The 14538-nt window shown below is 35.6% G+C and overlaps 1 protein-coding gene across 1 annotated transcript in view; it reads right to left on the bottom strand.

Annotated features, from left to right (window-relative positions):
* LOC106478201 (sorting nexin-19-like) overlaps positions 1–14538 on the bottom strand; it is a 76463-nt gene that overhangs the window by 46042 nt on the left and 15883 nt on the right. Inside the window, exon 4 of the mRNA XM_022381759.1 lies at positions 11041–11244. Within this exon, the coding sequence (XP_022237467.1) occupies positions 11041–11244 (204 nt within the window). The remainder of the gene's footprint in view (positions 1–11040; positions 11245–14538) is intronic.

Here is a 14538-nt window from a genome sequence, read left to right as displayed (position 1 = left end):
CTCAGTTTCCATTTTCTCATGTTATATTTCTATATTCGAATTGTTTATTTCTTATGTATATACTTCTGTTGTAATTACAAATATTGTTTGTTTGTTTTGTAACTTTAGATTACTGATGATGAAATTATACAGACTTGTAGTTTGATAAATTTCTGCAAAAAAAGCTATTATAAGATGGAAAGAGTTTCTCTGGTGGGTTTAACAAACTTATTTGTATATATCAGCAAACTAAAGTTACAAAACAAACAAACAATATTTGTAATTACAACAGAAGTATATACATAAGAAATAAACAATTCGAATATAGAAATATAACATGAGAAAATGGAAACTGAGGCACAAGTGAAATAGTTAAAATAGGTTTAAATCCAGTGAAGACTGCATGTTATTTATGGATGGAAGAATAGTTTTATGTATAATGTTTCATTGATGAGAAGTTCAGTATCATGTTTGGCTGTTGAAACAATTTTAAAGTTTGAGAGAGAAATCGGATGTCCTGTTTCTGTACTGTATTGATAGATAGCAGAGTTGAGAGAGTTTTTAACCTTTCTTCTAGTTTTTATACATATGCCCATGTGTTCACATGCTTGTACTTTAAGTTGACGTTTGGTTTCTCCAATATAGGAGGCCTTACAGTCTCCACAAATGTATAAGTAGACAAGATATGAACAATAGGCAATCGGCAAATAATCTTTGTAGCAGAAAAAAAATTTTAGTGTGAAAATGGGTTTCATGATAACTTTCAGGACAATTTGGGGATAGTAAGTGTTATATAACTTTTTCAACTATTTTGAAACACGAACATATACAGAATGTTAAACTAAGGAAACTTTCTAATAACATAATTCACAACAAGATCTCCCAGGACCAAGTCATCTTCAACTACAGCAACGTCACTTCAAGTGACAATCAAAAAACTACACTTGTCAAAGAATTGAACTTCTACATACCCTCCTCAAAACTCAATTATGCCAATTATCTCTATCCCTGGGAATCCTTGTACTGGAATATAAAATCTTTACCTATTTTTTCCAAGAATACTTCTGAACAAGCACAAGAACTATTTACTACTAAGTTAAGTTAAAAACTTAGCACTCTCCACCTTCTAAACTATAACACATGCAGGATATCCTTAAGTCTGAAATCTGAAGAACTGGCAGCTATCAAGGAACTCTCCCGAAACAAAAATATCATCATCACCTGACCTGACAAAGGAAACAGAGTTATCCTCAACAAAGTTAATTATGTTAAGAAAATTCTTGACATTCTTAATGACTGCAACAAGTTCAAACTTATAAACAACGAACCACTAACCCATACTTTACAACTTGAAGGAAAAACCCAAAGATTTCTTAGAAACCTAAGGAAAAGAAATATTATTTCTGATTGTGTTTACAATAATTTATATCCCACAGGCTCCCAACCTGGAATATTACATAGTCTGCCAAAAGTTCCCAAACTCTGACGTATACATTCCGTCTTGGGCACTCAAAATTAATGTAGCTAAATTCCTTGTACCCATCTTAAAATTTTTTACAATGAATAAATTTACAGCACCTGACTCCTTCCAATTTTCCCTAGAAATCAGTCAACTCCCCCCCCCCTAAAGATCACATGATGGCTAGCTTTAATATTACTTCTCTTTTTACTAATATTCCCCTGAATGGTACCATTAATATTGCACTTTCTAATCTCTTCACTAAAAACATTCATATCAATGGATTTCCTAAGTCTGATTTCAATTCTATGCTTGAACTCTCAACCAAAGACCCTCTTTTCCTCTTTAACAATGTGCTATATGAGCAAATAGATGGCGTTGCTATGGGCTCCCACTGGGTCTTACGCCGGCCAACATTTTTCTCTGTCACCACAAACAGAACTGGGATGACAACTGTCCGTTAAGCTTTATAACCTTCTCTCTCAAATGCAGTATTACTCTCTATCTACTAAAGAGAGCCTACAAACTTACCTCATCCTATTTAGCCCTTCACAAAGAAATTACTTCCAATCAAAACATTCTCTTTCAAAATGGCTACCCTATGCATTTCTTGGAGAAAATAACTTCATCATTCCTAACTAATTTATTTGTCAAACCACCTAAGATACTCACTGTACCCAAACTTCCCTTGTACACCTGCATACCATATCTTGGAAGACAGAGCTCCCTTATCTTGAAACAGTTATATAACACTTACTATCCCCAAAGTTATCCTGAAACCCATTTTCACACTAAAAACTTTTTTCTGCTACAAAGATCGTTTGCCAACTGCCCATTGTTCATATCTTGTCTACTTATACATTTGCGAAGACTGTAAAGCCTCCTATATTGGAGAAACCAAACGTCAACTTAAAGTACATGCATGTGAACACATGCTCATATGTATAAAAACTAGAAGAAAAGTTAAAAACCCTCTCAACTCCGCTATCTATCAACACAATACAGAAACAGGACATCCAATTTCTCTCACAAACTTTAAAATTATTTCAACAGCCAAACATGGTACTGAACTTCTTATAAAAGAAACATTATACATAAAAACTCTTCTTCCATTAATAAATAACACACATTTCACTGGATTTAAACCTATTTGAACCATTTCATTTGTACCTCAGTTATCATTTTCTCCTGTTATATTTGTACATTAGATTTGTTTATATCTTATGTATATTTTCTGTTGTAATTACAAATATTGTTTGTTTTGTACCTCTTAAATTACTGATGATGGAATTATGAAGATTTGGAAACGTTTAATAAATACTTCCTGTTGTTATGTTCATGTTTTGTTTCATCATTAAGCCATGTTTTCCACAAAACAAGTCGATTAAAAGTCCTTATTTGATGAACATGCTTAAAAGCAACAAAAAAAGCATTTTGTCTCAGATTGCTTGTGTCTGATTACTATTGTTTAGCTCCAAGCAACTAACAAACATTTTTAACCCATTTATAGCTTTGTTAGAAAGTCAGTTAAATTATAATAGTTTTATGACATTCTGTTCTAGTGTCCAATATATTTTTTTGTGTTCTAAAATGCAAATTTAAAAGCTACAGGAATTTTTATTTGAATAACTAACTGAGTGAAAACATGAGAGGATTAGCTTTATGCTCTTCTGAATTCAAGTAATGTAAAGGGCATGTGCTTTGTTTGTGAAAATTAGTTAATTACCTACACTGATTTTCTGCCTTTTATGGAAGACAATGGCAATACAACAATAAAATAAAAAATAGAACAGATAACATGTTAACATTTGAAACTATGAAGATAATAGGAGAGACAATCTAGCAAAATATTTCATTCAAAGAAGAAAAAGTATTGTTCATTATATTTCACATTTTTTATACTTTTGCTATACACAGATGGTTTTCTTACAGTTAATGTTAAAGAAGGGAAAATAAGAAATAAAATACAAAGATTTATGGAAAACTTTTGGTATCCATTTAACTCTCTCAACACAGGCTCAGTCAACTTGACCAAACATGTGTCCTCTTTGTACTCATTTAAAGTCTTTATAGATTTGATACTTATAACTTTCAATATAGTGTGTATATCTTCACAAAATTTGACAGTCTTCCAATTTATATCATAAGTCTTTCACATACAAAAAATTGTATTTTTCGTAGAGTATTTTTAATAAAATAAAATAATGATTTGTCCATGGATATATTGAAAATTTGTTTGAATAGTCCGTGTGCAAAGTAATTTTCATGTTAAAATTAAAAATACTTTTCTTCATCTGAAAAATCCCAAATTTCCTTTGTATAATCCCTAAAACATTCTACATACATTTCAAACGTTTTTTTTCAGTAAAATTTTATAGTGTATCTGTTATTTTCTCTACCCTTTCTCAACATGGAATCGGTCAATTCAACCGACCTCATAACCACCAAAAAAAAATCAAAATATATCTAAATTACCCCCTTTTTTCTTTCTAGAATTACTTCAAATTGTAACATGAAACTACATTCATTTATCCTAAGTAGCTCTAAAAAATCTAAATATATCTAAATTACCCCTTTTTTCTTTCTAGAATTACTTCAAATTGTAACATGAAACTACATTCATTTATCCTAAATAGCTCTAAGTTCGTAACAGTATACATCTATTTATAATTAAATTTTATTGTTTTATTGTCCTTGGAACTGTGTCTGACTATTATCTGCACCATTACAAGTTGTAAATCACTCAGGAATTGTGCAGCGCATGTTACGCTAATGATTACATTACACATGAGCTAATACGAGCTGATCACCTGCTTGCCTCATTATATTATTATTATTTTACCTAATCTAATCTTAACTAACCTAAAAGGATCCTATTTTTACATTTTAGTTCCTTTTATTATTATACATAAATAAACATGAAAAACGAGAAATAAGATACTTAAACAATCCTCTTTTCTCTTGCTGTCGGTTGTCGAAGAGAGTTAACCCTAATTATTTTATACTAATGATAGTATTGCACTTAATAATTTTTATTTAATTAAATAATATACCAAACAATATAGACTAATAACTTGCAAAAAGTAGATAAATTCCCTTACCTCTCAAAATTTTTCTGGCTTTCTAGCTGTGCAACAAGAATTGTTACAAATGTATCCACTATTTTCATTAACTTTCTCATGAGAACGAAGTTAGTACTCCGAGTGAAATTGACATTTAACTGTTCAGAACATAACATTATACAATACTTGATAGATGAAAATCTTGACTTTCTATTGATTATAGATTATATATAATTAAATGTAAGATAGAACTATTAACAAATTCTGAAAGAGAGGATGTGACAGGTAGGTGTGGCAGGAAGGGTCTGATTTTCTATTCAATAGCTCTGTAACTAAACAAAATTGAAGACTATGAAAATTACGGTTTGTCTGAGCAATAACAATTTTATAGAGTAATTTACATTTAATTTTGTACTTTTTCAGGGAGGTGGTGGATAAAATAGAGAAGATGACATGTTAAAAGAAAATGTGTCATGTGGGTCACACTACAGGAAATTCAGGATTTTTTCTATATTACCTTGGAGAATTAAGAACTTAAAACTTACATAAAATTAAAATAGATTATTAGCTAAGATTTTATTCTATTCTAATTGGTGTAACATATACAAAAAGTAGTTTAATAAAATTGTGAATGTAAGACACTAAAACCTTGTGTCATGTGCAGTAAAGTATACCCAGGGTGATAGGGTTAAGAAGATCTAAGGGCTAAGCAAGAGAAAAGTAAAACTGTAAGTTGAAAAATATTTTTATTCTTAATATAAAAGCATCTTGCACTCAAATTGACTCAGTAAAGACAAATCTTTAGTTGAAAATACTTTATTAAAAATTCTTGTTTTCATATACAATATACTTGTAATGTTTATTAAAAGTTTGTTGAATTTCACAAAAACAAATATAGTAAATTCAAAATTATAGCAAAGATTACTATGTACTAGGGATGCACGGGTAGTAAAATTTGGCCAAATACTGGGTCTAAGTACCCGGCCTCTAAGCTTCAGCCAGGGCCAGGTGTCAACCGGGACCAGGTTCTCCCCTCGCTTCTCCCCCCCCAAAAAAAATAAACAACATGCACGAAAATTAGAAACAAAAACAAAATTTACATTTATTACATTTAACCAAATAATCACCAATAGAACATTTCAGTTTTACTTTCAACTTTCAAAATTAAATAACAAAAATGTGCACACCAGTTTGCAAAATGCCTGTATTTTTGGAATTTGTTTAAATTGTACTTGAGGAACAGTAGCATGTCAGCATTTTCAGGTAAAAGCCTTGATCTTTCATGTGTGATAATGTTACCAGCAGTGCTAAAAGCCCATTCGCTGTTTACACTGGTCAGAGGTGCAAAGAGATAATGCCTTCCTACCCTGGCCATTGTGGGAAATCAAGCTTCATTTTGACTTCTGAAAGTGAGGCCAGTGAAAGTAAACACAGAAACAGTCATGTTGACACGTTTTAGAATCATTATTCCAATTAAAGCCTAGCCACAACTTTTCAAACCCTAACCCCTATTGTTCTCAAAACCCCCACCTTCCCCAGAAATCCACTTCTCAAGCCATGCCTGTTATTAACTGCTATTGTTCTCTGAATCCCCAACTCTCAGCAGGCGGTCAGTCTTTGTTGCTTGGAACATGTTTTTTAATTAAACCAATTATTGACTGTAACTTTCAGTACCACATAATGTGCAACAAAGATTAGGGCTTAGATGCCATTTTCAATAAACTGGATTCAGCTGTTTTAAACTTTGACACTCGGCCAGGGCCGAGTATTACTGGGTAACACAATAACCGGCCAAGACCGAATATCTGGCCTGGTACACGTGCATCCCTACTATGTACAGCTTCACAGATATGGGATCAGTAGAATGGACTCAAACCCTGTTGACATAAGGTTAACCACTAAAATATAAAATAATTAAAAACTAAAACTAAAAAATAAGTTAAATCTATCAATGTTTTATTAAGTATATTCTATTTAAATAAACAATAAGTTAAAAATGATATTGTTCTAGTTAGTTAAAAATATAGCATTTTTGTAATAATAATAATAAAAAATAAAAAAGTTTTGATAAGTACATAAAATTCTTTACTTCTACCAGTAAGGTTAATGTTAATATTTTCCTTCCCTCAAAATATATTTCACAAAGATACTCACCTATTCACAACAAAGAGCTATTACCTCTCACCACTGCTAATAAGATTTTTACACATGCCAAAGCCTTGAACAAAGCTCTCATCTTGATACGTATCAATACGTATTGAACCACCCTGTGATGTAATCACCATTGGACTATAGCCCTCCACCTATAGAAAGGTGACACATTCTCCATGCTCAGTATTCCTCATAAGCACTGGCATTTCAACAAAAGCTCATTCTTAACAAGGCAAAATAAAAATACCAAAGTGGGGAGGATGGGTAGAAGGTTATGCAGAGAGGTATCTATCTGAAATACATGAAATAAATGCTAACTTCCAAAAAAAGTTTTACCCACTTCTATGCACAATAAAGAGCTAGAATCCCAAATGATGGAGGGCCTGTGCAGATAATGAAATTACAAAGATGGAGCAAGATCCTTTCTGAAAATAAAACATCAGAAGGGGAAAATCCCATAAAGTGTGTTACCCACAAGGAGTGGCAGGGGGGAAATAAAAAAAGTGGTACAACAAATAATATTTTCAAAATAATCTTTTGCTAGGTACTATTGTTGCATAGGTGTGCAGAATGTAAGATTGCTCTACCAGTCATTACATCACAGGTGGTAAGCTGAATGTGGGTGTGTAGTATTGATAGACCAATAAGTCAGGCCATTCTATACTGGAGAAATACTTAAGTAAGACACTTGCCAAAATAATCAGATGCAGGGAGAAATATCCCAGACCTGCATTCCAAAGATAACACAAGACCCATACAGCTGGTCTAACTATCAGGAATGGCCTGGTTCATAATTTAGTAAGGAGGCCTGTATTACCCTTCCAGTTAACATCCCATCCCTACTTTCCACCAAGAAGTGAATATACTCAGTGTCATATCAATGGGATTACACTGACCTAAAGGGGAACTCTAACTATCAATCTCCTCAGTGGATTGAGGCTGGGGAGGTAAGGGTTCTTCCTTAAATCTCTAGAAGAAAATGGGAAGGAGGAATACACATGGGGGAGAGGCTGAAAAGGAGTTTGGACAGAGCAGGAAACATCACATCTGCAGAAAGTCCTACAGTGATAGACTTTGCAATAAATTACCACAACTAAGGATCTGAGGTGCTAGCCAGATGTTAGGGCAAGCAACTGATGTTGCCATTTCTTTTTTGTTTTGTTTTTTCTCATGTGAGGTACAACCTAGGAAATAAATAGAAATTATCAGGGAAGTCTCCTGGAAAACCCCATCTCAACAGCATTCACAAATAAGAACAGATGGGCATTATGTTTTCTGTCCCCCCTCCTCACCTTCAGTATGTGAAAGAGAAGTATTCCCAGAGAGGTCCCAGAGAGCATCATCTGCCACTTGGTGGGTTCTATCATCTCTAGTATATATACATTGAGATATGAAAATAATGGCAATATGGGAGTTGTAATACAACACAGTAAACAAAATAGTTAACTATCACCTTGATGGTGTCTTTAGAAAAGACTGGAAAATGACAAAGGGAGACAAAAACTTTATATGGTTTAAATAATGTGACACTAATGTGTTGGGTCATCCATATTCCTACCTGCTATTTCATAAAGGGGTTGCTGATAGCTCAAGATAAGAGAAGCAGACAAATGACAAATTTGATGGGAGGTGACATGAAAAATAAGAAAAGTGTCATCACCCATAGAAAAATGAACTAGTCAGATATGGTATATGACCCAATCAGTCAGAGAGAAATATGATAGGTTACTAAAAGAAGAAGATTCCCATGGCAAGATACCAAGCAGTACAAGTGAGATGACAATGAACAACCCCTACGGAACAAAGGAGACAATGAGTTGGGGTGATCACACAGGGAAGAAAGGTGGATTAGAAAAAACAATCAATCACCTTCCCAAACAGCCCAAGTTTAGGAAAGGAAGGAATGGTCAGGAAAGAAATTAATCTGTGGTAAATAGTGTGGGATGCATCCAAGGCAAAAGAGTAGAAGTGACAGCTACTGCAAGTAAAAAGGAAAAGAAAATAATGTCTGAAGCATATAAGAAAAATATTGAACCACCCTAGACACAAGCTTCTTCTGCCAGAGCTGTAAAGTCTGTGATTGAAGACCAAAAGAGTGAAAGATAGGCATTGAGAGAAGTTAGAAAGGCAACAATGATAGGATTTCAATATTGGTAGCAAATCTGCTGAAAATACCAGAGGATGGAGAGACCACTTTGTAGGACGGATGCAGTCTAGGTGTGATAGTCAATCCACTACTAGGGTCAAAGCTACCAAGACCTGAAAGTCCAACAAACAAAAATGATGGTTGTGGGCCTAAAAACAATCTAGAGCAAGAAAAACAGATGTCATGAAAGCAAATGCCTCCCTGTTGATGAATGGATCACAATAAGAAGACCAGAAAGATGAGACAGAATATGGTGGCAAGCTTGCTGAGCAGCCAACATATTCAGGATGCCAGAGGTATAGAGAAGTTGCTCCTTTAGAGACGACACTCCATAAATCAGTCACTTGTCCAGAATTGCAACCAACCTGACTAGAGGCATTGGTTGCGAGGTAGTGTTTGCAGGTTTGGCATCAAGCACAAAACTCAACAAAGCGCCACCTAAGCTGTGCTCACCACAGTTATGAAAATCTACACTAGTGAGCATTATAAGCCCTCAGACTTATCACTGAGCGCTGAGTTACTCCAAACAGATGCAAGTCAATATATCCAGGATTGTGTGGGATTGAGTGAGCCACAATGACAGTGAGAGGTGAAAAGAAGTCAGTGGATCTCTTGATATACCATCATTGATTGACCAGATTCCACTGAAGAGAGGAACAAAGGACTTAAGAGAAGAGAGAGAGAATTTCCAAAAGTACCAAATGTTTTTGTGCAGGAATGTAAGAGACAAGAAAATCTTGGTCTCAGAAGCTTCATGTCTCAAAGATGTAGAGGAGTAGACTAAGCCTGCCCTGCATACAAATTGAGAAAGAACCCCCTAGTGAATGAGATATAGGGTGGGAGGGGGATCAAGGGGTTTGCAACAGTGAAAACCACATTGACTGGGGCAAGTAGAGGCTAAACATCCAGACAACAGTGGAACAGCAAGCTTCAGTAATGTAATTTCTGAGTTCACCCAACAAAATGAAAAATAATACAGTCTTAACCAACTTGAAGACTGCTGTGAATCCAATGTTCAGCCATTATGGACACACTGAAGGAGGAGAAAGAAAGATAGACAACTGGGATGAGGATAAAGCATCTGAGCCCTCAATCCGTGTCCTCCATAATCTGGGAGAGCATGCAATGCATAGTGAAAAAATTGACCATTTTGAACTAAGGAAAGACTAAAGTTTGTTCAAATGGGTCAGATCTATGAAAGTATGCTGAACTCCATTATTTGTGGGATCAACAAAAATACAGAAGTAAAACCCCAATGTGGGGCAGGAATTGTTGTATGGCATTCCAATCAGATGAGATTAAAAGTGGAAAGGCAGGGGAAAAAAACCCATGAGGAAGCACCTGAGTAATACATTAGACTGCAGAAAGGGAATTCCATGGGTGTAAAAAATGAAAAAGCAGAGCTCTCATTATACAAGAGCAAAAGAACAGCTCTAGAAACAAGTCACCTCATATACCCAAGAATGCCAGCCCTCACATAATAGGATATTGGGTAGTAGGAACAGGACGAGAGGCAACTCCAAAAGTCTAAAGACAAAACCAACTTTTTTAGAAATAAAAATCAGCATGGTATGACAACGGTGTCTAGACCTAGATCACTGAACTAATGATGATATTGAAAAATGATTAACAATATTCATATGTTGCAATAAAAAAACAAAAGGGAGAAATAATAGTGTCCAAAAAACCTTTTCACATACAATAGGACACTCATCCCAAAATTACAAATTTAATTTCGTGCCAAATTTCTAACTCAAATGTTTAAAATTTGCTATCCTTTTGTTTCATAATCAAGTAAATTAACAAAAGAAAAACTACACAACAAATGGTAACAAAAGTTAATTCCTAATAAAATAAAACATCTGAACAAAGTAGTGCTAAAAAAAGAATAAGTTTTTGTTTAAATACAAGTTTTCACAGAAATGTTGGTGTTTGAGGATGTGTTCCATTCCTATTGGTGGATGGCTGTAGTCTAATGATGATGTTGGTACATGTAGAGGTGGGGCTTCATTCAAGGCTTGTGACATGTGTAAAAATCTTTATAGCAGTGGCCCAAAGTAACAGCTCTTTGCTGTGCAGAGAGGTGAGCCAAAATTTCTGAAACTTCTGATGTAGAAGTTGAAATTATTCACATTCTATTTTGCATGAAAATTTTTTTACTTTAATAAACATTTTTTGAGTATCAATAAAAAAATAGCAAAACAAAAACAACTGATATATGTAAAAACTTATGATAAACTCACCTTTTCTTTGCTGTACTGAAATTCAATATCTAAATGACGTTCTTCCATTCGTGATCTTCCAAAAACTGGCAACAAGGACTTGGAATGCCCACATTTATCCCCCACAATATCAGGCACATGAATGTTTTCAATGAAGTCTGATGGAAGACTAGGCAGTGCTGTGCGGATAAGATCTATTGCTCCTTTCACTCCACGAACCAGCATCTGGTAAAAATAAAAATAAGATTTCCTCAAAGGAAGTTACTACCAAAAATTTATTAGCTTTTTTTAATTTCACAATAATATTTCAAACGAATTTCAAACCATTAAAATTGCACTGGAGTTGCTCATTATCTGTTACACATATATTTAACAAGAAAGCTATTTAGCAATTCTACCTGATGCTCAGAAAATTTGCTTTTTGGCTACTATGTCCCCCTTCATATTTCTACTCCAGTCTATGAAAAATGCATGTATGTAACCCAGTAATTTACATGTATGTCTAATGAAAAACAAAACAGAAAATTTATCAATTTAAAGAAATATTAAATATTTTACTACCATTGTCAATGAAAAGGAAATGATAAAACACTTGAATTAAAATTTTCTTTGGTGCAAGGCAAACAACACAGAAAAATAATGATAAAAGTTATAATTTTCTTACACTGAAAATGTATGTCCAATAGGTACTTAACTCCTCTCACATAAATAGTTATTGACCGATTCCAATGTGTGTCTCATACAAGTCATCATGCGTCAACCCTCCACCAATAAGAGTGCAACACTTACTGAACTATCACTTTGAATTTTGTTAGAGGATGGAAGAACCAGTCAGAAATACATTTTCAGTGGAGGAAAATTATAACTTCCGATACGGTACATTACCTCTTCTCAAATAAATAGCTAGAATCCCACACTGAATAGGTGGAGGGTCCAGTACGAGGGAAAGAAAGACGCATCCTTCGAAAGTGACCTAAGGACACTCCATAAGATGAGACAGTCAGATCCTAAGATCTGATGTTGGGAACTGCATCACTTCTGAACCAGGTATACTCTTCGCCCATTGTAGAAAGATGTCGCATATATCACTGGAAAACAGAGGAGCACATCCAACTGAGAGAGAACCATGGCTGGAAAGTGATCCGAACTATGCAATATTTATGAAACTCAATTCCAGAAATTATAGAAGTGGGTAAAATTAAAAGGATGTACTCCTAGGTGTACAGTGGCTAGGGCACGATGGACCGTGCATGGCAAGTCAACTACATCCAAATCCTTTGCCGCTGGGAATCAATATCCACACGGGGGTAGGATAAGGATCATACCATCAGTATGTCCACTACAACCCAAAACATGGCCACTGGGTACTAACATCCATACGGGGATAGGAAAAAGAATCATACCACCAGCAAGTTGACTACAATCCAAAACCCAGACCACTTGGAACCAACATCCCTGTAGGGGTAGGAAAGAGGATCATACCGGTGGCAAGTCAACTACAATCCAAAACCCGACCATCTGGCAGGGGTAGGAAAGAGGTTCATACCATTTTAACTTCAAATTTATGGGACCAGAGGGAATCTAGTACCCACCAACTCATAAATGGGGCACATGTGAATATGATAAATCGATAGCTCAATCAAGGAACCCGACATCTGGTATCAAAAAGATGTCTACATAATGTAAATCATCTACCTGAAAAGTGAAATTCCCCGGAACCACCCCAAGAGCATTAACATCCTTGGAATAAGGAACATGGAAGTGCAGTGGAAGGGAAAGAACCATAACAATCTACAATTACCTCTACCATGATCCACAACACTTATGGAATATAAATGAGAGAGGAATATAGACATCTGTAATACATATGTGAGAACTTACGTTGATTGATTCTACTCTAAATCCAAAACCTGGCTACTAGGAACCGACATCCACGTGGGGGTAGGATAAGAGATCCCAATCAAAGAGGTGAACTGCAATTTTTATGTCTCACTCTCATTTATTTTTATGTTTCATACTGGAGGATATCTACACCAGCAGAACACCACTGCCCTACTGTCAACTCATTTTATAATTTTTCTATATTCAGAGGATGCCTCCAAGTCCACCACCCCAAGTGGCTTGGAACTGGAAAGTGGTAAGGACTCTCAAACTCCACTAGAGGAAAAGGGGAGGGGGTAAAATGAGATGGAGAATTCAGAGGAACAACAATGTCCTGAGACAGTAGATCTGCAGGATTGGGAAAACTGAAAGGTGTGGGATAGGACTGCCCAAAAACCCGAGACCAAGGAGACAGAAGACCCCTGATTCAAATGTCAAGAGAGGAAATCCACATGATGAAGAACAGTGGGTTGAAACCAACGGATAGAAAAATTCCATTTGCATTGAGAAACTTCCATGTAGGAAGGGCAAATGAAACAAGCCAGAAAAGAGGCTAACCATAAGGAGAAGATGGTTGTTGTTGTTTGGTTATTCATGCCACAAAGCAACGAGGTTATCTGTGCCAAACAACCAGTAAAAACAGTGAAAGTAAATTAAAGTAAAATGTAAAAATACAATGAGTTAAAACCGATATATATCGATATAAGATATATATATACAATTAAAAAGACCTATAGTGCATAAAAAATTAAAAATACAATCTAATCGGACAGTGTCACCATTACCAATGACACTGTCCAACGTCAGAAGTAAACTCTTAGAAAATATGTGTTTAAAATAATGCCGCCGCTCACGATCGTAACTACGGCAGGACAGTAATATGTGGGCTACTGTGACTTAAGTGTCACAATGGCTACACATCGGTGGATCAATACCTGATAAAAGAAAACGATGGGTTAAAAAACTGTGACCAATGCATAGCCTTGCCAGGACTACTTCCTCCTTCCAGTCCTTACGGAATCAAGACAGCCAAAGACCAACAGTAGGCTTGATCTGGAAAAGCTTGTTATGACATTGCTCACCCCAAGTCGAATGGCATCTGGCGCGAAGCCGTGCCTTAAACACAGGACCGCAGTCCATGTATGGGACAGGCATGGACGTGATGGCACCAGAGCAGACGGACTTAGCTGCGGTGTCAGCAAGCTCATTCCTGTGAATACCGACGTGGCGAGGGATCCAGAAAAACTGGATGGAAACAGAAGATAGAGAAAAGTGGGCCAATCGGTGTTGAATATCGACAAGAACAGGGCGAGAACTAACGTTAAGTGATTCCAGGGCCAGTAGAGAGCTAAGAGAATCAGTGTAAATAGTACAATTACTGTACTGCATAGCTTCTACATGATCCAGGGCAAGAGAAATAGCATACAACTTGGCAGTGAACACAGAAACTGTAGAGAGGATCCTGTGAGCAACTACCGAGCCACAGCACACCATGAAAGAACCTACCGAGTCATCCAATTTCAAACCATCCGTGCGAATAGGAAGAGAAAAATGGCTCGAAAGATGCTCAGTAAAAAGAAGATGATACTTCCAAATCGGGAGTATCTGCCTTCCTCAGATGACTCAGAGAAAGGTCAC

The sequence above is a fragment of the Limulus polyphemus genome, unplaced genomic scaffold (genome assembly GCF_000517525.1).
Source record: "Limulus polyphemus unplaced genomic scaffold, Limulus_polyphemus-2.1.2 Scaffold189, whole genome shotgun sequence".
Taxonomy (NCBI): Eukaryota; Metazoa; Arthropoda; class Merostomata; order Xiphosura; family Limulidae; genus Limulus; species Limulus polyphemus.
Note: the sequence above shows the minus strand (reverse complement) of the source record. Positions and strands in the feature narration are given on the sequence as shown.